This window comes from Strigops habroptila, chromosome 3 (assembly GCF_004027225.2).
Source record: "Strigops habroptila isolate Jane chromosome 3, bStrHab1.2.pri, whole genome shotgun sequence".
NCBI lineage: Eukaryota > Metazoa > Chordata > Aves > Psittaciformes > Psittacidae > Strigops > Strigops habroptila.
In genome coordinates this window covers 81,056,070-81,078,367 of record NC_044279.2, presented here as the reverse complement: position 1 = coordinate 81,078,367, position 22,298 = coordinate 81,056,070, and the positions used below count along the sequence as shown (strand labels likewise).

General features: G+C 43.8%; 2 protein-coding genes and 1 long non-coding RNA gene across 9 annotated transcripts in view; 1 reads left to right on the top strand and 2 right to left on the bottom strand.

Annotated features, from left to right (window-relative positions):
* Window positions 1-441: 441 nt before the first annotated feature.
* Window positions 442-17,668, bottom strand: MRPL1 (mitochondrial ribosomal protein L1). 5 transcript variants are annotated; one of them, XM_030477963.1, is made up of 10 exons: window positions 17,076-17,668; window positions 16,654-16,754; window positions 14,902-15,004; window positions 13,587-13,830; window positions 12,462-12,545; window positions 10,947-11,018; window positions 10,601-10,712; window positions 9,250-9,350; window positions 3,325-3,406; window positions 442-882 (listed from the first exon to the last, which is right to left on the bottom strand). In XM_030477963.1, exons 2-10 carry the CDS (start codon window positions 16,667-16,669, stop codon window positions 719-721), a joined length of 978 nt encoding a protein of 325 aa, XP_030333823.1. In that variant the 5' UTR covers window positions 16,670-16,754; window positions 17,076-17,668; the 3' UTR covers window positions 442-718. The 5 variants fall into 5 exon arrangements, with proteins under 5 accessions (XP_030333823.1, XP_030333825.1, XP_030333824.1 ...); XM_030477965.1 differs by lacking the exon at window positions 17,076-17,668 and adding an exon at window positions 16,891-17,041; XM_030477964.1 differs by lacking the exon at window positions 17,076-17,668 and having other exon boundaries at window positions 16,654-16,829.
* On the bottom strand, window positions 3,479-9,243 carry LOC115604675. Its single transcript, XR_003990370.1, has 2 exons — window positions 5,309-9,243; window positions 3,479-5,271 (listed from the first exon to the last, which is right to left on the bottom strand). It is a non-coding gene; the product is annotated as an uncharacterized LOC115604675 (long non-coding RNA).
* Window positions 17,454-22,298, top strand: part of CNOT6L (CCR4-NOT transcription complex subunit 6 like) — a 35,540-nt gene continuing 30,695 nt past the window's right edge. Inside the window, exon 1 of one of the 3 annotated variants that reach the window (XM_030477960.1) lies at window positions 17,454-17,621. The gene's annotated coding sequence lies outside the window, so the exon portion shown is untranslated. Of the gene's footprint in view, window positions 17,622-17,879; window positions 19,805-22,298 lie in introns of those variants that run through there. The other 2 variants (XM_030477961.1, XM_030477959.1) reach the window with 2 other exon arrangements.

Sequence of the window (22,298 nt, the reverse complement as noted above, 5' to 3'; positions counted from 1 at the left end):
TAGAACCTAGTGCACCTCAGAGATGACTAACGTAGCACAGGACCAGGTGCATGATCACTCCTCCCACAGAACACATTTAATTTTTCCTTAGGAAAACCTCCCCTATTACAAGCTGTCGCAAAGACTAACCTGCACTCGGTGGCTCAAAGCAGCAGAGCAGCAATCCTCTGTATACCCTTCCAGTATCTACATATGCAGATCAAAAGAAAACAAAGTGAGCTATCACAAGCATCATGCAGACACTACTCCCACCAAAGAAACTCAAAAGAAACACCATGTTTGACTTGGCAGAAAAATGGAATGGCAAATAAAACCTAGTTTCCTTCACTGGTGAGTTAGACAGCAGCTTACCACCAGTAACTGCAGTTGCTCTGTGGGGGACCGTGTCAAGACAAAAGCATGGTACATTTTGGCTGCAACTGTGGAAATTGGCGGCAATACTTCAGTAGTTACAGAAATACTTTTATTAAAGTAAAAACTGTTATATGCAAAGAAAAAAAAACCAACACACAAGCCTGAGAGCTCTCAGCTACCAACAAAAAGAATTTAAATGTCTTCAGTCTTGACAACAGACTCCTGTTTGTGACAATGCTTCTTGTTACACAGAATTTACAAGTGGAATTCACAAGTTAGATTTATTTTTTTCTTTTCATAAAGTATGATTTCAATTACACCCTTTGCTTTCCAAGCTTGATCATCAGATCTACAAGGAAAGACGTCAGGTACTAGCAGATTCCGAGACATGTTCTTCTTCATTATCTTCTGCATCTTTTTCTTCTTCTTTTTCTTCTACTTTCTCCTCCTGAGGTAGAAGTCCATCAAGGTTCAATAGCAAACCTTCACTGGTGGAAGATCTAATCACCAACCTCTGCACAAAAGGGCCTAGAAAACAAAGACCACCAACTCAGTCACACTACCACTTTACATGCCTCAAGGCTGATTTATCTTAGAATCCACACTGTGTCAAGCACAGGAGCAGAACCAGAACTATGCAAGTACACGCATCCCTTCAGCACCGAGTTTAACATCCACCCCAGCAGACTGGGATCAAAATGCAATTTACACTCTGGTGCTTTAAAAGGTGTAATTTGATGATTCCTTCAGTACCTCACCAGCGATTGACTTAAGTGCCTCTAAGCCTTAGAAAAATACAATTAAAGCTTCACACACACACTCCTCCAACACATGAAATACAAGTGAACTTGTTACTGTAAACGTTGGTTGGAGAAACTCTCTAAGACTCAATCTGGGGTTTCAGAAAGCAGACATTCTTAATTGCAGCACTGGGTGCACACACGAATCGTTTCACAAAGGTGAGCGTGCCCGTTACTTGCTGCAGCAGCTATATATTTAGCATACTCATGCATATTTACAGCTTTTCCAGGAAATTATTTACAAATTCATGAGATTTCCGGGAACTAATTATAATATCTGCATTCTAATTACTCATGAGTTTTCTTGCTGAGTGGGGGTCTGGTGGTCCCCAATAGTCTTCCTCACTGTGTTTGCTGATTGACCTCAGTGCTTGTGCATGCTCGCAAGGTCCTAGTGCTGAGTTAGCAGTTGGTGTGTCCTTGCTTCTGTTCTGTTCCAGTCTCGCTCCATGCTGGGCACCACTCTGCTATCTTGAAGGCTAGCATTCTTGGTCTTATTTGCTGTCTCCTTAGTTGTTATCAGTCCCATGATGTTCCTTCACCCATCAGCTGAACATTCCTTTCTCTCTAGGTGTTAGCAAGTTAGAACAGTTTGGTCTATTCTGCTATGTTAAAGGCACACACACTACTGTTAGTTTAAAATTTAAGCTTACAAACTCAACTTTGAGGAGTGGTACTGACTGGCAAGATACAGGAGGAAGTTTGTTGATCACCCAAATATTCCTCCATGACTAAGAGCACAAAAGAAACCATTCCTAATTCGGGATCCTTCCATGAAATGCTGAGGAAAACCTTCAGACAAGAACAACTATGGAAGTAGTCAGATTTCCTGATGGAGGATTAAATAAATCTACATTATATTCTGAGAACATTTGCCTGGTGGTATTTTCAGTCTTCCATTAGATCAAGTGACTCGCAGGGGAATGCCACATTAGTGATAACTACATATCACATATGGAAAGTCTGAAAGGAACTGAAGAACAGATATCTAAAACTAGCTGGTCTAAGCAATAGATAGTTAGCAAGCACATCTAGACTCCATTGCTGCAAAGATGTGTTAATCAGCACGTTTGCTTCCTATAAACAGCAAGTATTTTTAATCAAGCCAGTAAGAGCCCCACCACAAGAATCAAGCTTCATACTGCAAAATCAGTAGAAATGCTACTAAAACCAGAAGAGCTTATCCTTACTTAGCTAGGATGATGTAGCTCACATATAAACTCCATAAGGACAAAAATACCACCACTTTCTGCTTCTGTTTTCTTGTATTTCATGCCAACCAACCCCTTATTTTTTATATTTGGGTTGAAACGCTTCTGAAGGCACATGTACTTGGCTTTTTGCGGTCTGTTCTCTCTGTGCACAGTAGTTACTATTAACAGCATCACTGGAGGAGATGCAAGATGATTCTTTTTGCAGACATTAGTTCAATATTAAGATAAAAAGTTGCTTTCTTAGCCTAAAGAAGGCTATTCTTCCACAAAATTATGGTCATAAATCACCATTTCCACTCCAGCTAAGCAGATAACGTTTGATTAAAGTTTACTTCATTACGACAAAGGGCAGATAGTGTATTAATTGTTCACATTCTTTGCTCAGAACAGTGAGCAGAGCCCACAGGAAGAACACGCAGAATTCACACCTTTATTCCTTTGTAACCTCATCCCTTTGCTAAGCAACTAAAAAAATAAAAATTAACAGCTTTCCCAACAGAAATTTAAAAAATATCTTTGTAATAAATTAAAAAAGGGTGGTATACCTTCAAACAAGGCAGCCAGATGTTAACTGATGCACAAGTTTTAACTACGGCATCTGCAGGTGGATCTTGAGTTCGGATTCTTTGTGTTAAGCCACAACAGGGTCACATCAGTGGGGTCAACCAATGCACACAGATGCTGAAGACCTCCATGTCTCAGGAGGATTTCCTTGTGCGGCTTTGATCTATTTAAGCACCAAGCCTGCAAACTTAGTTTTTTACATCATCTCACTTCTCGCCTTACAAAGACACTTACAGAGAGCTGCGGTGTGATTACAGTTCACAATTCAGTTCTTCCTGCCCCAAGGCAGACAAAGAAGCACGGTCATTTAATGATAACCCAGTAAAGAGCAGTAATTTCTTCATTTTATTTGCTCTAACTTCAACTATGTCATTAGAAGAACAGCTACTTACCATAAGTCAATGGCTTGAATGTGCAGATATCATTGATAACTGTTTTTAGATTCGCAATTATCTGCTCAGTAGGCATATCCAGCTGAAAAAGGGTAATGTAAAGTTAGCCATGGTGATACTTATACCCCAGATTAATAAAACTGAACACACTGGGTGTATATTTATTCAACCTTTATTGAATAAGTGTGCCATTAAGGAGTTAGAAATCCCATTAACAGCCTTATCCAAATGACTCACAGAGAAAAGTATTTTATACATGGTTATACGCTCATCATGACTTTCCGTATTTCTACTCATGACATTAAATCCCCACAGCTCTGTAACAATATGTAGCCTTAAAGAGGTGAAAAGTCTTAAAAAAATACGTATATACACAAGTGGTTTTGCAAGAATCTTAGGAAAGAATTCGAGGAAAGAAGCTTTAAGAAGCAGCTGTCAAAGACCACAAAACAGATCAACTGAACAAAAAAAAAAAGGCATCTAAAATTGAAGGCATTAAGAACAGAGCCAAATGAATCATTTAAAAATTACAAAGTGCACCAACACAGTTGCCAAAAAATTAATACCTCCATCTTCCCTCAAATACCAATCCCCTTAAACAATGACTGCTGTTCATCTCATCTGGACTCTCCCCAAGAACATACAACTCTCCTCAAGATCAAGACTGATGCCAACCTGAACCCCCCAGATCAAAGCCAGGCCTGACCTGTCTCTCAGCTGCTGGAGAGCTTAACGTGCATTTCTCAGACTTAATGTTCTGCTGCCATAACGCTCTGCTATGCTTGATTTAATTTGCTGCCTGGTCTCACCCGTATTATCCACATTTCTTTATCTGGATGAAAAATTGAGTTCTTTTTCCACAGGTTCCAGCTATGGAATTAAAAATAGCATTTTTCTCACAGAGTTAACTCCATTTCAGGGGAGCATACAGGTATTGCTGGTGTTCTCTCTTCCTCTCTGCCACCTCCCCATGTAACAGAAGCAGATTTTATTAATATCTCACTTATCTGTAAACGTGCACATTACATTGCAATAGAAACATTGTGATATTTGACTACTCTCCTACAGATCCGGTCCATTAATATCTCTTTATGCTCTGCCAGCAGACTTATAACCCAAATGCAGTTCCTCTGCTACACACGCCAGAAGACATTTGTCTTTATCATTGTTACACTGATTGCAAAGTGCTTAATCACCCATAAATTAAACAGACATGTTAATGCTGAGCATTTCGCTGTGTGACAGAGTCACCATGCTGTACTGAATTAAAAATAAAGAAGCCATTTAAACAAAACAAGTAATTGGCAAAAACTAATTAGAAACTGTAGTTGAAATTAAGGTTTGAATAGTGTTTCCTTCCAACCTTACACTTCGGTTGTACAATTTTGGTGAGATAGTTGACATTCCTCATCCATAACAAGTCTAGAAGCATTCAGAAGAGACGGAATTTGCAAGTTGCTCTGAAGTTACAACTTCTTATAAAGATTTAGAAATACTACACATTACAAGACAAGACCCATTTCAAAATATTAAAACATTAATTAATATTCTCTGTTTGTTCAGACAGGAAAATAGGACAGAGTGACCTGCATTCAGCCAGAAAACATGGCACATCAAGAGACCACAACCCATCATTTACTTGAGATGCCGACAGCTCCATAATGAAGACAGGTAATGCTCAGAGGTTTCCCAGCATTTCAAAATAGCTTCAACATCCAAGTAAATATTTCAACGTCCATGTAAATATTCCACAGCAAATCCTTGTGTATACACAGTCACTGCGTATCAGCACTTAGATATTTACTTGAATTCAAGCCTTCGGCAACCTGACACAAGTACTCTGGACTGGACCTTCAGGGCTGTGCAAGCTACTCTGTTCAGATCGACTGTAGCAACAAATACAAGCAAATATCTAAAATAAATAAATAAGATCTTTGAGTCCTGAGCCTCCCTGAAGAATGACCATGCCTGCAGAGGGAGCAACTATCAATTAGTTTCTAGTCCACTTTGTATAAACACAACCTATTCACAAAGTGCCTTAGAAAATGACAGCATATACTACCATCAGAACACAGAAATCGTTACCTATCTTACTGTTTCAAGTCTAGAACGCTTCCCTCTAGAGCAGCATAAGGTGCTGCAAAAAGGTGCAAAGCTCTTTGCTCCTTTTTTATTTTAAAAAGGAACACATAATGTTTGTGTTTAGAGGGGCCTCCCGCTAACTCTGCTGCCTACTGGGAAATTGCCTCTTCATACTGAGCATTGCACAAGTTTCCCCAAAACAGACTGTTTTTAATACTTGATTCATCAAGTCTCAACACTTCTAATCTTCTAGGGCATCTTTAGAAGACTGCAAGTGAATACACAGAAGAACCACTCAGCTATTTGCTGGCTAAATATGCAAATAAAAAAATGTCCTGCTATTCAAACACTACCTTTAACCACAGAAATGCTTTTCTGAACTGTATTTAGGGAACTGCATCGAGAGATCATTCAGAGCACTCAAACTGTACTGCAGATTTAACCACCAGGCAGTTCATATATAACACACACATAGGGAATGGCAGTCATGGCAGGGAAGAAACACTTGATAGAATATGAGAAATTATGAACACAAAATGATCAATGCTCTGCCAAACAGGATTATTGTCAGCTGTTTAACTCCATGCTTCAAGAATCAGAGGGCAGGAAAATAAGGCTAGGAATTAGCCAGTAAGAACACCCACAAGCAGACACAGCAGAGCTGTTCTACATGGCAGAAGCAGCACAAGTGTGCACATCACATGCAACAGAGAAAGGAACCCAGCATTGCAGCAATTAAAGTTCAAGAGCACAAACAACCTCCCTCCAAAAAGAGCGAGTCCTGCAGATGCAAAGGCTATAAAGGATGAGGCTAATTCATCTTCTACACCACAACAAACACCTTCAGCTCCAAGATACATAATTTATGGCTGAATCTCTCTCTCACCCTGGACTTGTCAACTGTTGGAATTGTCTAGAAATAGTACTGCTGACAGGCAAACTTTTCCATGTGGTGTCTCACATATAGAACAGCTCAAATATGTACCAAAAGACAACTATGCTTTTTGTGTTATTCCCTTCATCTCCCAATACGTATATTTCAGTTCCTGAGCATCTGAAATGGCAAGACTTAACAGCTCTTCCTCAACTGTGGGATTGTTTTCCCTCGCTCCTTTAAGGAGTTCAGAGCTAAGGATCCCTAAGTCTTTTCTCTTTGAAGAGACACTGGCACTTGGAGCCTCCAATCCCATGAACAGCCAAAGGAGGTAGATGCTACTTCCAGTGCAAATTGATCTTTCTGTTTCCTGCCTTAACTCTTACTTTCATCCAGCTGCACATTCTGTGTACCAAGTTTGAGATCTCTCTGATTCAGTACATGACTCTTCATGCTTTTAACCCTGTGAATAAGAACAGTGCTCCTGCATACATGTCCCTTTCCAGAAAAGGCATCTTTACCAACAAACCTTACGGTCTCACCTCCTGAAACCATCTTACTCTGTTCCATAGAAGAACCACTTCACAGGCAACTCTCTGCACATAGGAAGACATGCTAGAATTCCTTCCTGATGTCACATTTGGACTCCGATTTTTCTCAAGACAACTCCAAGTTTCCAAGGAAAATTTTGTAACGAACAACAGCACCCTGTCTAGACCCAAGACTTATGTCAAAACCCTCAAAAAATGCCCTCTCCAGATAGCTTCAATCTGAAGGAGATATCCCAAGTGTTCTCATTTGTCTCCCTTCTGCATTAAGCTCCACATCTTTAAGTAAGATTTTTACATTCTCAGTTTCTCAACTTCAGATTTACTAATTAAACTTAACTGAGCTTTTCAAAGACATCGCAATTACTACAAAGACAACACCACTGAGGCTGCTGACTGCTGTGGGAGTGCAGCATTACATTGAGCTACTGGCCAAAACTGAACTAACAGGCAACATGAGACAGGAGCACTACAGGGAAACCATCTCTTTGAGTAACGCCAGTTTGGCAGACTCCCAGAAACATCTACACTACTGTTTGGAATACGGCAATAGATCTTCACACTTCTGTGTAATTCATAAATTATTATTTTCCTCACTGATGAGACTTGAATTTTAGAGGCTCTTGATTTAGTGGTGAGCTGATATGCATAACACTCAAGGCTCTCTCAGCCTCCCAGAGCCTTGTCTGTACTCCATTTCCTTCCAGCGCTGCTGTGCAAACAGTAGGAAAACTAGGTCAGTTAAGGATAGTAGCTAGAGAGCGTGGAGACTTCTTACGCAAGCCACAACCACTGAGTAATGCCCATGCACACAACACACAAAAGTGTGACAGAGCATGTCACACTGTGTGTGCAGTGCTGGAGTCACCTCTGTCACGTAGGTGACATGAGAGTAGCACCTAAGAACTCTGTAAGCAAACCCCTCACCACACTAATTCTGATCCAAGATGAAGGGGTCATTCATGAGGACATCTTGTTTACTTGCACAGCGATATCTCTGGCTGCACCAAACCTTCTGCAGTGCCATGGAACTGCAGGGCTGTGCTGCCCAGACACAGAACCTAAGGTAATATGTAACACCAAGATCTTATTTTGCTAACAGGACACGGTCTGAACTTCAGAAACTCAAGCCACAGCTGCAAGACACCACACAAAGCAGAACCAACTGCAACTGCACTGAACACTGTCAGTACATCAGCGCTCTTCATCCACCTTTGTCCAAAACCTGGTTTTTATTCTTTACTATACAAGAAGAAACTTTACAATAAGTTTAATTTGCAGGGGTATTTTCAGGTTGACCAGCAGTATAAAGTGATTAAGCAGTCCAGAGGAAAAACTGAAGAATACAGTCACAATACTAGAAACCACAACTGATCTATGGATTCGAGGCATTTCACACTGTCAGTTAAACTTACATACTAAACAGTTAGAGACATCCCTGCCTGTATCAAAGTGAAATATGTAACACACTGTAGCAGAGTAGTCCCATAACCCTCAGATTTTACTATCATATAGACAAGAAAGCGCGTGAAATTCACATGTACAACTTGGAGCAGCTAGCCAGAATTAATAAACTTGCTTATCTCTAACTCCACCAGACAAAGCTTCATTGGTTACTTATCTTGTACGCTTCCTTTCTGTACCAGTATCAGTTAAAGGAAAACTAAAAATCAGGCAGGATTTCAAATAGACAAAACAGAATGAACACAAAACACACAGTTTGGAGCAGGGAAAAGAAATTTAAAAAGACAGAAAATATATTCTCATATAACTCAATTTCTTCCATGACAGCAAAGCACAAATTAATTTTATGTCCCAGGTGTAATGCAAACAGTTCTTGCTTTTTGCTCCAGTCCAGAGTTAAAGTTATCAAAAATAAATGAGTCTTTAATTATTAAGTTAAAGCAAACACTTTTTGATCCACCTGTACATATTGACCAAGTACTTACAACCCATAGTCTATTTACTTAAAAGAGTATCAAATAAGCTTTATTTTGCTCACAGAAGGGTGCTAAGGAGGGAAAGAGGAAAGGGAAGCCTGTGTTAAGATGTCAACTCACAAGGAGATTACTAGGAATAGTACCTTTTTAATTCTATTTTGTTCATTATTACAATTCCTTGCCAATATAGTGGCAAATACAGATCCCATTCTTGGCATCCTTAACTTCTTAGCATCAGGTATGCTTTGCTCTCAGTATTAGCTGAGCCATCTCCTATGACCACACGACAACAACAGACAGGGCTGACATCAGCTGAAGCCATAACACGAAGCCCAAGAGTTCCATTTACTTCACAGGTCAGTTAAAGAACAGTTAGAAATCTTAGGAACACAAAGATTAAAACCATGGTTTTCCCCCTCTTTTAATGCTAACTTCAGCTCTGCTTGGTAGAAGAAACTTAAGCACTCTATATACAACTTACTCTTGCTATTCTTGTCTTGATTACACACTCGTCTTGTACCGCGTACTCAAGACCGTCTCTGTAGAGTTGCAGCATTTTGAGAATATCATGGCCCAGGGAATCTAATTACGAAAATAAAAGGGCAAAAAAGTTGTCTGTGAAATGCTTATTAGCGTGTCTGAGTGTGATACTGGTCAAAAGAGAATACAATCTTTTCATTAAGGCAGTTAAACTCACTAAAAACATACTTTTATGAACAATGGTGCCCTCACACCCATCATGTAAATCATTTCTATCTTCCCTACTTCCTCATTCATGAGCAGACATGAAGAGCTAATACAGCAGGAAACATAAAGGTTTCACTTAAAATAAAGAACCTGTTTGTGTATATATAAAACAAAGCTTTATTACCCAACACAATTAAAACGGCTCGAAAGACTAAAACCTACAGTTACGTTTAGTACAAGCTCCAAGTCTTCCTTGAAAACGAAGTCCACAACTATAAAACGGCAAGGTTAGACACCACATGGAACACACTGACCCAATCCAGCTATTCCCACAAGTCAAGAGAGCTGTTTCTTATCACAGCTGCAAGGACTCGTGACAGATTTACACCATCACTCCGTTGCTTCTAATACAAGCATTACCTCTCCCACACCTCTTTTGATGGCTCCAAGTCAAATTGGCCCTGGATAAACTACAATCCAAGTAAATTCATAATGGCATAATATAACTTTCATTTGTTCCAAGAAATCTCTGGAGTATTCTCTGTTGCAATGTTTTGGACAGGTTAATAGGTTTGTCTCAAATGTTTAGGAGCCTAAAAATGCTGCCTGCAGTTTGTAAAACATGAAGACAGATGGAGTAGGGTTAAAGACTCAGTGCTTCACACAGCTCTATGTTTGACGGACAGACCCTTTTAATTTTCTCCATATTTGAAAATACTAAAGCTTAAATAACTCCATTGCTGAGTAGCAACGAACAGGCAGAAGGAGCAGCAGCAGTCATGAAATTGGGATCCAAACAGTTGCACAACAGTTCAACACCACAACTACCTCAGTGAGCACTGTTTTGCAAGCTGTTTCTGCTTTCCTGGGTAATTTTACAATACTATTAGGGTTCATCAGGACTAATAAGTATAGAGGCAACTCACAGGCAAACTTATCTTGATTCTAAACCCACATTTGCCTGCTGTGGGAGAAAAGCACAGTTCTAGATTCCTAAAACTGCTCTTATCTAAAACAAGCATTTCAGTCGCATACAGTCTAACACTCAATGTAATTACACAGCCTCAGCAAAAAAGTTTTGGTGTCACCTCTAGAGTTGTATCTTGTTCAGTATTTGAGATTTATAAGAACAAAGTGCTTCTTACTTCTTTTTGTATTTGGGTATTTCCGTTTAAGTTTGTTCCTTAACGGTATTAGCTTAGGCATTATTTCAGGAACAGCTAAATAAGCATCTGCTTGGATTTCATCTTCCAAAATCTACAATAAAAACAATTAAATACATTTAGGAACACAGAAAATTACCTCAGTACACAAGCTGACCTACAAGCATATCCAAGCACAGAAACCCATCCCTCACCCTTCATATTGGCTGCTAACGTCAAGCCAGAGTTTACTGGACACAATGTTTCTTACTCCCTCCCCTCCTCAACCACTGTTTAAGTTAGAATATTTATATAAATCTTAAAACAAAAACAAAGAAATAAAAAATACCCATTTGATTAATTCAACTCCTCCCACAACAGCAGCTCCGTTCTCTCGAGCTATTTCAGCTTCTTGCTCATTCTGTTGAGAGAAAAAAACATCAGTAACATCTGTACTACCAATTAGTCTACATCAACAGCACTGGTTAGGTGATTTATCTTGGACAACTGGGTATAAAACCAGGCTATCTGCAGGCTAAGAAGGATGGTTTGAGGCAATCAGCGACCAAAAATATCTAATGCTGGTGATTTAATATAACAGCAACAACTCCACATCCCAGTAAGAAGCGAAGAAGTCAAGTCTTTATTCAACTTGTACTGCAGAAGAAGGAGAAAAGCCCATCCCATTTCCTGAGGTGCTCTATCAAAAGCCCTTTCTCTCCCACCTCCATCCCTTGGAAATTACAATGAACCATCCACTGGATGCACCCAACATCTTACTCTAAAATTAAAGAAAAGCTCAGAACACGCTACTAAAACCCACTTCGAATAGAAGGCTATTCAACTTCTAAAAGTGCTAAAAGTGCTATTGCACTTGGGCTTCAAAGAGCATTTAGAAGTTAACCTCATCTGTCCTCTGCAAGGTTTTGCTTTTAATAGTCTGAAATGTGGAAAAAGGCATCAGTTTTGTAAAAACTTTGGCTCAAGCTTTTGATACAAGCAGATATACATGATGCAAAGCCAGAATCAACTTTTCCTTACAGGAATAAACTGAAAAGCTCCACACTTCCATCCCAAAGCACTGTTTCAGTTGCTCAATGTTTTTCCACACATACACTTTCACAAAGCATGGGATCTCTTACCCCACATGAATTTGAGTGAAGAGAGAAGGTTATGACACAGCCAGTTCTCTAGGAAAATCTCATACAGATGCATGTAGGTCTATTCTGCTAGAATGATTAACTGGCAAACGACAGCAGCAAAGGCTGAAACTGGTCTCATGCAGATGCTACAATTGCTCTCCACACCATTTCACATTAGCGAACTCCTAGGAGAGCAGAGAAAGGGTTCAGGGCAAAGGGATGTTAAATTGTTTAGGGTTTTTGAGGAGGAGTTACTTTTCCTTTCTCCCCCAGACATATCCTGTTACAGTGTATGTGCCTGAATAACACCCACTTCTAATCCGCACTGCCTACTAAGGCTTAAAACAGGAGGGTTGGACATGGCTGCTATGCTAAACCATCTGCCTGTGTAACAAAAAGGTCACAAAGGTTTTACTCTATAAATGATCTTTAATCATCTCTTCCTTAGTCACATCTATGCAGATGTTTACTCCCTAAGTGCATTGCTAGTCATCTATGTATACTTAAACCTATCAAGATGAAGGAAATCCTTTAAGGTGCTTATTAATACGTTAAGACGCTGTTGAAGACGAATCCTAGACAGACTTAAGAGTTGTGTAAAGCATTCAGAGAGTCTTCTCGACAAAAGGCATAGTACTTGTTGTGCTGCGTAGTCCTAGTTGTGCTGCAACAGTATGCTATATGCAGAAAGAATATAAAGCAAGTAATTCAGTCTTACCCACCTCTGTGAAAACCAAGACCTTATTCGTTTGATCTGAAAAGCGATATGGAAGAAGGACAGTGCTTGTAAATGGTTCCACTTTTTTCTAATAAGAAAGAAAAATATTAAAACAAATTTAAAAAATAAATCATGACTTAAGGGAAGTTACACAATTGCAGGGAGTCGCTCCCCTAAATAGCAAACTTGCCCACAATCTCCTTGCACAGAGGTCATATCAAAGAAGCCCAAGGTGCAAGTTTTGACTGCTTTTTTATGTCCAGTATATACTTAAGTCTAAACATAAGTGACAATGAATTAATTATGCTGGAGCTTGCTGGGGTCAGTGACTCCAGGGCAGGACTGCTACCAGGCTTGAGTGCAGTCAATAACAAACATTGAGGTGCTGCAGTTGCATCTTATTAAATGCTGATTCTGATGCAACAGCCAATACAAACCTCATGTGTCTGTCGTCGAGCCTTAAGAACATCACATAACCCCTAAAAGCAGGAGCAAGAGCTCTGCATTTTATTGAGCATGAGCTTATTTTCTAGCTCAAAGGGACGCCTGGTATAACAAAGGGATATTTAGTTACACATGTGAAGAAACCAACTTGAGTGGCCTGTTTTCTACTTATGAGGGAAGCAGAAGACTGAAGAGCGCTTGACAACTTTAAAATCAAAAAGGTCATAGGCAAACATAGTGATAGCATATTTTCAAGGAACATTATTGTAAAAAAACCAAAACAAGGTGAAGGACAGAAGCAGGAAGAAGCTTGTCTCTACAATTCTCCTAGTAACAATCATCCCAGAACAAAACACATACAAACACATCTTTAAGTGGAAAGCCTGAAGAGATATAAATCTTAGTTTGATCAGTTCTGTCCGTAAATGGATTTTGGTCACATAACAGCCTGTTTTCAAAATCTCCAGTGGTGCTATCTTCACCTCAGAAGCGTGAGGAACATTTGATAGTCATACATGGATAAAGGCACAAAGCCACCTGTAAAAGCCCACATTATTCTGACAATCTGAGAAGCTGCAGGAGGCAGCCAAGAAGGACAACAGCAGCGTCCGCTCTGCACTTAAAACTCAGCCTTCCCATGTTAATAAAATAAAAGTATCAACATTTGTTAACGCTTCCAATGTACCTTCTTCTGTAGTGCCATATCTAGGAACACGTTAATATAGACAAACTGTTTGGGGTAAGTGAAGTCCAGTTCCTGAAATTTCTTTAGCATCCCCACAGCCTTTTCCACTTCATAGGATGGGCGCTGATAATGCCATGTCAGGTAGACATCATCCACGGGCTTGGTCAACAGTGGCCGCCTCCTGGGTACTTGCTTCTTTTTTGTCTCTTCCTGCTTGGTCTTCTGTGAACCTCTTTTTGCAGGTCTGACACAATAAATATTGTTAGATCATCAACTGAGGGGTTTGGCACATATTCCCAGAGAAAAAAGTAGATACTGCTACATGTCACTTATTAAGTAACAATTAGTTAATGAGGTCCAACACAAAGATGAAAAGGATCCCTAAGTTCATCCCAGTTACTTGTCTCAGATGGCCAAGCCAGAAATCAAACCCTCAGAAATCAAAAGCTCTGAAGGCAATTAAGCTTCTCAGACAACACAGCCACATTTGTGCACTACCAAACCAAATTAAGGACGTCTTGCTGTAGGAGAGCAAAACCAGTTGAAGATTAACACACCAGCTTCCACAGGTCTTGCCTTCACAGGAGCTGGTAGCAAGCACTGTGCCTGAGCTGCTTCTGAACTGAGCAACTCCCACCCACCTTCCTCGTACAGAGAAGGAGCCACATCTGCAGGATTTTCCCTATTATAGTGGATTATAACAGCCTGACCTTTCTAAAAAGGTTTCTCCTGCCTTTCCTATATCATTTAGTATGAACAAACACCAGCCCAAATCCTTAGTCTCCTCCCTATTTTCTAAGGCTCTCAAATCAAGTTAAAAAAGTAGTTATAGTCAGGTTCTCCATTCCTCTAGTAGCTATGGTGAACGAGCCTGCGACACTTCAGAACACTTGGGATACAGCACACTTCACTCTCCTGTACACAGGGATAATTTTTATTTTTCCCATTTATGCTGTAATGTTAAAGAGACAACAAATTAAACAATAAAAAGCAACCTAAAACAAGAAGAGGAACTGTTTGAAGCCAACTCCATAAGATCACAAGCTTTCGTGCTGGCAGTATTCCTTGAGCCGCAATCCAGCTGCACCCTCCAAAAGCACACAGCAAAAATATCAAGTAAAGCCGTTACAAGAGTAACAGAAAACGCTCCCTTGCAAGTCCAGCTCAGAACGCCTCTCTCCAGGCTGCCTCTTCAAGAGCCGGCATCTTGCAGGATGCCACCAAGGCCAGCTCGGCTGTTACTGACACCGAAACCACCCCCCAGAGACCCCCGGGGGCTACAACAGCCGCTTTGGATGGAAGGAAAGGCACTCACTTCGCGGCCGCAGCGTAGAGCCGGGCGGGCGGCGCGGCGCTCCCCGGGGCAGCGAGGCGCCGGTCAAGCCCGGGGATGATCCACCCGCGACGCGGGGCCAGCACTGCGAGGGAACAGCAAACATCACCTCAGGCAGGGCTCCCTCACCCCACCGTCCCTCAGGGCCGCCCCTACGCCGCGACCAAGGGAAGACCCGCCGGCTACGGCAGGAAAAGAGCGGGCGGCCACCGCGCCTTCCCGCGGACAGAGAAGCCGCGGGGCCCCCTCACCTCGCCACAGGCAGCGGCCAGCGGGCGCCGCCATCTTGCACAGCCACCGCGGTGCAACGCGGACACCGTCCCCCGCCGGCGGCCTCCACTGCTTCCAGTGGTAACCGGAAGTGCCCTACGGCGTCCCCACCACCGCCGTCTCCCCCGCCCGCCACTGCCGGGGCCCGCCGTTCCGCGGATCCCCGTTCCCGGCTTGTGCCCGGTGCCAGATGAGGGGGGCACGGCCGGGGCCTGATTAAAAGTCTCCAGCACGGTTGTTAACCGGCCCGAAAGGCGGCCTCAGCACCAAATCGGGGCTGAACGGAGCAGATGCCTGTGCCATGACGGTGCTCAGTGGGCAGGGCCTGCACCAGAGAGACCCAACATGGTGGCGTCTCCTGAGGGCTGCGGACAGGCAGAGACGGTTCCCTCAGAAACCGGCATGTTTCTGTCCGAAATAAACATCCCTGTCGGTTCACCTTGGCCGTTTCCCTCTAAACTTTTTTTGCTGTGAGTCCCAAGAACCTAAAGAAAGCGGTTTTCTGCCTGCCGTCACTCTTGTTCCCTTCCAAATGGGAAACGACCTGCCTGATCCACACACCTATGCGTGAAGGACCCGGTGTAACTGGGTCCTAAAATGTTCAGATAGGTGCTGTAAACTATAATACCACCTCTTGCTACATGCACGCTCACTAAAGGAGATCTTTTGATGCTGCACTGACGTGCCTTGGACTAGAAACATCCCGCCTCCGGCGGTTTCATTCCCCTACCTGATAAATCTGTGTCCAAGAATATTCTCTAAATTCAATCAAATAATTCCTGATCCCAACTCTGAGCTCAGGCTCGTCTTATCCATTGGTTTGTTTGGAAATATATTTTTAAAAACTCTGACTAGCAATGATGCTACGTGTTTTTCTTGTGGTCAGAGATGGTTCACATTGTCTCCACAGGGACCCCGTGTACTGCAAAGAGCCAGTAGCTGTCGGATGTTTATGTCTCATTCCCTGATATGGCAGGGAGCCTCTTGGACTAGAACAGTTAATTGTCAATCAGAAGTATAAGCATATGAAAACAAGTTGTAACGAAACTGATATGTTCATCCAATGTAACTATACGCTCCATTCCCTGGGAACGGATCGGAACAGGGAGGTGTGAGGGTGACAGGAGCAAAAAGAACCCAACTCCTCGGTTAGAAAGTCTCGGTGAGGAGTGAAAAAGCGTGAATTTAAAACACGGAGGCAGAACCGGTTTTGGGGAAGGGGTTCTCTTCCACTAGGTGTTAGGGATGTGTTTCCTGTAGTGATGGCAGATGTAATGCAAGACTCACTGTGTGGCTGTTCAATACGCACCTGTGATCAGGTAACAACCTGCATCCTCCATGGCCTTCCTCCACAACTCCTCAATCCCATTGTGAGCCTCCCACTTGCTAGACACAAAGTCCTGCTGTGGCTCATGGATTTTGGCCCTGGGAGGGAAAAACGGGCTCCCATTCGTGATTACTCACTTGCTCTGAAGCCCATTTCCTATCAAAGCCTCTTGCTCCTTCTGCACTTCCCGCTCTCTCAGCACAAAGGACCTTCCTTGGGCCAGCACGAGCCCAGGCAGCTGCAGTAGAAAGCAAGTTTGAATAGTAAAAGCTCTTGGAGCTGACCACTGCGTGCCCCCAGCTGCCTCCCTCCACTTCACTGGTGCTTTATTCATATCCCCAGCACCTAAAGTCCCAAGAGCTGGACTTTCCTACCTGGGCTGTCCCACAGGCCAGCAGGCAAAGATCTGCATCCCTCTCCACCCCTCGCTGATGCTTTTATTTTAGCTTTCAATCCACTTTTCCCCCTCAGTAGGCCCACGTTCCTCCTCACTGAACATGGAAACGGTCACCACAAGGATTTTGGTGTGTCTGGAGGAAGATGGGCTTTTGATATTTACCTGTGCTTCCTTGCTTCAGCTGCCTGGAAGAGCATCCCTTGTCTCACACGGGTCTGTACAACTGAAATTTGGGCACTGAAAGGCATCTCCCAGAAAAGGGGCTCCCACCTGCGGACCACCACCTCCTCGGCACCCACTCCGGAGAGGGCTCCTGGCTGCCGCTACCAAACTCATGAGGTAAAAACGGGGTGTCTTCCCAACCTCGGCCGCTCCGACGACCTGCCGGTGTCCCCCCGGGCCGCCGTTCCCCGCCGCGGGCAGGTGTTGACACCGGCCGTGAGCGGTGACAGTGCCCACCGCGTACCCGCGGTCCTCCGCCCGCCCGCCCGCCGGCCCCGCCGCCGCCCGCCTCCCGCCTTCCCGCGCCCGCCCCCTCCTCCGTCTCCTCCGCCCTCCGCGCCGCCCGAGCCCCGGCCCCGCGGCTCCGTCCCCGGCCCGGTCCCGCTCCCCGGCGGGCCGCCGCCTGCATGTCGTTGCTGCCCGCCGCCGCCCTGCCGCCGCCCTGCCGCCGCCGCCGGCCCCGCCGCCCCGCCGCGCCGGATGCAGGTGAGTGCCGCGGCCCGACGGGGCCTGGCGGGGCGCGGGGGGGCGGGAGCGGGCCCGCGCCGCCATGTCGGGCCCCGCCAGCACCGGGGCCAGCACCCGGGGTTGCCGCCGCGGCCTGGGCCGCCTGGTAGCCGCCGCTCTGAGCCCTCACGGACGCGGATCCGTGTGTACCCGGGGCGGGGGGGGGCTGCGGGTTTATTCCCGGCGAGGGGCGGCCCGGAGGACAGCGGGGCCCCCGTGAGGGGCCGGGGGGTGAGGAGGAAGCGGGGGTCCCTGGAGGTTGGGCCGCGGCGGCGCCGGCAGACGCCCCCCCGCGTTGCTTTTGGGATGCCAGGTCACCCCATAGCCCAGGCTGGGGGCAGTGGGGTGAACGCCGGCCATGGGACAAGCACTTGGCCCCAATCCCCTCTGGGTTGGCCAGGATCCCATGGTGGGACATTCGCCTGGTGACCCCACAGAGAGGCTTGTGGGGGTGTTTCTGGGAAGGCAGAGGTCTGGATGCTTTTTCCTGGTGCTCCACAGTAGTCCCGTACGAGGAAGACAGGCAGGAATGTCACCTGCAATAAAAGCTGGGCTTCGAGCTCAGGCAGTGGTGCTTGTAGGTAAAACAACGCACCTAAACACTGAGTTTTTGTAACAGTTTGGGGCTTGCTTTTTAAACTTAAGTACTCTTGGTAAACATGGCGGAGGGCTTGGTTGCTTCCTGCCGTTTCACGGCCACGCCAAGTTTTATCTGACCTTCTGAAATCTTTTGGCGACTAGTGTTTTATCAGGCTGTTTTTGAAACTTTGAATAGGCTGCTAAGCGTTTGCTTTGGGGAGTTACAACTTCGCCTGAGCTGGCCTGCTGATAGGAAGCTTAGATGGCCTTGCCTAAGCGGGAGGGTTCATTTCATACCTGTGCCATCCCCTCCCCGTGACATCAAGCACAAACGTGCTGTCATGCATCCAAAAACTAACCTGGAGGGGAAAACACCTCATCCTGAAGTCGCTCATGGTTATACTTCCTGTGCGTGTAGACGTGGTTGATAATGAAAGTGATGATAATGTGTTTATTTTTAGCCCATGCCATTCCTTTGAGATGTTACCCCCCCCCAAGAAATACATTATTTTTAACACCAGAGTCTTCCCTGTGATACAACCCAAGGAATTCCTAGAAGCTGTATGCCAGTTTGGAGGGCCAAAAAGCTCTGATGAGGGTGTAGCATGGCATTCACAAATACAGCACTGCCAGTGATTTTATTTCGCTATCAAAATAGGAAGTGACAGTGAAATTTGTACTGCCAAACACTGCTCTTCCGAAACAGAGCCCGCTTCATCCAAACAGAACTTATGTCAGAGCATCAACTCGGGCGTTAAATCTCCTTGCTCCCTGTCTTCAAAGGTGATTGAAGGTGACAAAAGCCCCGTTACAGATTGACTGTTCAGTACAGTGGGAATTTTGCAGTGCTCTGCTGTCTGCTAAACAAATCCCATTAAACACTTTCAGTTTTGTTCTGTTAGTACGAAAAGCAAGGGCTGTCTGAGTGCTGAAGCACAGCAGAATTTAATTTATTCCATTTCATCTTTTCTTCCTACAGGCGCTCTTTCCAGTTCAGTTTGTATGTTTAATTGAAGGATAAAGTGCAATGTAAATGGCTGATAGGTATTGCCACATTCCTGAGCTAACTTCAGGTTTCTTCTGTCTTTGGAAAGCCGAGGTCCTAACGTGCCACCAGCACTGAAGTAACACAACCCATCACCAGACAGTTAGAAAAACAGAGTTTGGCAGCGGCATGGAAACCACAGAACTTTGCACATTCATTTTAGTTGCCGTTGAGTTTCCCACCAGGTCTATATGGCAAACTTGTGCTGGCACAGCTCTGTCTGCGAGCGCTGTGACGAAGTGTGACCCGTGACTGACATAGCTGTGCCAGCAGAAGTCCCAGCTGTAGAAGCAGTTATCTGCAAAAGTGCACTTTTACTGATACAGCTTGTTTTCGTTTCTAAAGGCTGTTTTTCCCTATCCTGGTGGCAGCGCTGCTGCCGGTAAAGCACCGCGCTCCCGGGATGTGGTGTAATCAGACATTTATTTGCCTGGCTTGGAAGGGACGACTGGTCAGGTTTATTTTCTGTGTGTGGCTCTCCTCTTCCCATCCACTGTCTGTAAGATTTCACAGTTGCAGTGAGAATTCTCTCCTGGAAGTAAGTGATATTATGGCTGCTACTTGTTTTCTTTCCCTCAAAAGGTGTTTATAAAACTTCCATTTCATGTGATAAGCTGGGATTTTATTTATTTTTTTTCCCCCATGGGGACTGTAGTTGTTTTTCATTAACAATCTTGGTTTTGCAAAAAGGGAGGCAGGCTTTTGACCAAGTTTTCCAAGTGTAGTAATATTTAGCCTTCACACCAGTTTTACAAGAGACAGGCCAGAAAATGACCCAAAGGTGTGTGCAGACTCTGGTAGTAAAATAAAAAGGCACCAATGGAGAAAAAATAATTTATTTCCACACTGGGTAAGTCTTTACTTAATTTAAATCTAAAACACCAGGAAGAAAAACTGACATTTAGGTAAATCACAGTAGCTACTCTCCTTTTTTGTTCAATGTGCACAGATGGGGAGGTGTATTTCTTTTTTCTTATTATTAAAACCTTTCCGGGGCCATTCTGTTTTTAAGTGGTGAAATTATGCCTCAGTAACATGCATAATTTTAGAGCAAACTTTTTTTAACCACCCATTGAAAAGATACTGCTTAAATCAGCTTTAATCTGCTGGACACTTTTGGGTTATTTGAGTTTAAAAGGGGAGATAAATACAAATAAATGGCTTGCTTACTATTTATTGGAAAGAGCTTTTGGGATGCCAAAAGGCCACTCGAGGCACTGGATGCAACCTCATTTGCAGAATACTGAGAAAGCAAGTGTAACAGTGGAGCTTATTTGTTTAGGAACATAAGATGGCATTTGGGAAAAAATTAAAAAAATAAGTTAAACTATGTCTTAGCCATGTTTGAACTCAGGAGGATTTGCTGTGGATTTACTACTTTAGAGCATTAAATACTAAACCTCTTGTAATTTTTTTTTTTCCCCCAAATTCGGTGCTTTTCTTGAAGACAGGCTGTAATCAAAGGTTGGGTGCTTGTTGCTTGCTTTCTGCAGTTTATCAGAGCATTTCTCCTGTCTCAAACAGATTTGCTATCACCAAAAAGATACAGATAGCTCTCCTCCTCCACATTCGTCTGTGTCCCTGTGTCTGTGTCCCCCAGCTCAGGCTGGGGGAGTGGGGTGCCTTTAATGCTGTACTTACCTTGTTCAGGACAGCTGTCAGGTCTTCCATTGCTCTGGAAAGCTGTGTAGAAACTCGGACTAAATCCATGAGCTGTGCTTTCTCCTCCTTTTATCAGGTTATCAGTTAACGTGTGCGTCAAAACATACAGCACACTGTCTCAACGGTGCAGCTACCCCAGCTCAGCCAACTGAACTTTGCCGGTGCCGGAAGGGGAAGTGCTGCTTTGCTCCCAGCCCTGGCACGCGCAGGACCCCGTGCTGAGCCACTTTTGCTCACTAACCTGACAGTAAATAAATAAACAGAGCAGGAGATGGAGGCTGCAGGGCATCCACGTGTTGGTTCTTACATCAGCAGTGTAACTTCACCTTTTGATTAGTTCTTTGCGTTTCAGTGGTATGTCTGTACAGCTTCTCCATCTCACCTGTACTGAATGATAAAAAAAAAAAAGAGACTGTCTCGGGATGTTTCTTTATCTTTACTCGGTGGCATTGTTCCTGAAACTCTCTTGCTCTCCTTCCCCATCTTAAAAGACTTGTGCATCTCAGGTCCGCGTCAGCAGACTTCACACGTGTACCTCCCACCTTAAGACCACCCAAAAAAAGATCAAACAGTTCATAGAGGTCAAAGTAAACCCTGAAGTATACCCCTCAGGAGATGGCCAAAAGATTTTATATGCACAGGATTTACTGGATCCATTTGTGCCTCTTTCAGGTGTGTCTTGGAATAAATCTCAGAGCAAGTTGCAGAGAGACTCCATGAAAGGTCTTTAGCTGAACACGCTCCCTGGCTTTGTTTGAAGCTTGGTAAATTCGTAACAGGGCTGTGTGATACCTACCTGTAATGGCAAGGTACTGAATGGGAGTGGGTTTCTGTTATTTGGGAGAAAACTTCTCTCTTAGAGTTGAAAACAAGAAAACAAATCCACAAAACCCCCAAACAAACCAACCCCCACAACCTCCCAAAAAACCACAACCTGGACTGATAGTACTTTGAACACTGGAAGAAAATCCCTCCAGAAAAGTTGCTCTGGAATCCTGTTTAGAAAAACAATGTGTACAGTTGCTTGCACGTCTCCCTGCACAGGATCGAGTAACTTAACAGTGTTTAGACACTATCAGAAAGCTTTCCCTCCAGGGTTTGAGAGGTGGTCACTGGAAATATGATTCAAGGTAGGCAGAAATGCCTGGTACGAGGCAGAAATAGAACGCATGATATTCTACAAGCAACAAATTTTATCCCTTTCAAGGGAAGATATTAAACCAGTGCTGGTAAAGATGCTCCAAGATGAAGAAAAAGCAGCTCTCAACATTTTTAGCTACAGCTCACTTGTAGTGAGTGAACACAGAGATTTTTGAAGCTGTAGGAAGTCGGCACCCGTGGCTAAGGAACAGAACCCCATTTAGCCGTTG